Source organism: Carlito syrichta, unplaced genomic scaffold (genome assembly GCF_000164805.1).
Source record: "Carlito syrichta isolate Samal-C Ts95f unplaced genomic scaffold, Tarsius_syrichta-2.0.1 Scaffold311765, whole genome shotgun sequence".
In the NCBI taxonomy this organism is placed as follows: domain Eukaryota; kingdom Metazoa; phylum Chordata; class Mammalia; order Primates; family Tarsiidae; genus Carlito; species Carlito syrichta.
The window spans coordinates 169,798-170,212 of NW_007255861.1; the positions used below are offsets into that span (position 1 = coordinate 169,798).

The 415-nt window shown below is 63.1% G+C and overlaps 1 protein-coding gene across 1 annotated transcript in view; it reads right to left on the reverse strand.

Annotated features, from left to right (window-relative positions):
- The window catches only part of LYPD5 (LY6/PLAUR domain containing 5), a gene marked incomplete at its 5' end in the record, with an annotated part of 1,667 nt that extends 1,516 nt beyond the window's left edge, over positions 1 to 151 (reverse strand). Inside the window, one exon of the mRNA XM_021718048.1 lies at positions 3 to 151. Within this exon, the coding sequence (XP_021573723.1) occupies positions 3 to 151 (149 nt within the window). The remainder of the gene's footprint in view (positions 1 to 2) is intronic.
- Positions 152 to 415: the final 264 nt, after the last annotated feature.

The following is a 415-nucleotide window of genomic DNA, read 5'->3' on the forward strand; positions in this document are numbered from 1 at the left end:
TGGGTCATGAGGTCGGTGTTGCACAAGTCGCGCGAGCAGCCGCGCACCAGCGAGTAGTCGGGCGGCAGCGCCTCCTCGTTGGACTGCATCTCGCCGCTGGACGGGCCTGTCCAGCAGCCCTTCCGCACCAGGGTCACCGGCGAGCGGTACCCTGGGGGCGGGAAGGGAGGTCTGGAGCTCTGTCCCCGCCCCTCCCGCCGAGCCTCGACCCTTTCCTTCCTCTGCTCCTTCTCTGGCTTTCCCTACGCCTCCTCCCCTCTCCTCGCCAGCTTTCCTCTCCCGAGGCTTCTCTCCCCCTTCTTCCTCCGGGTGCCCTCTTCCTACTTCCTCTTCATTGTCCCCAGTGTCTCCTCCCTCCCTCCCTCTTTCTTTCTCTCCTCCTCTTCTTCCACTCCACCGTCTTTTTTTTTTTTTT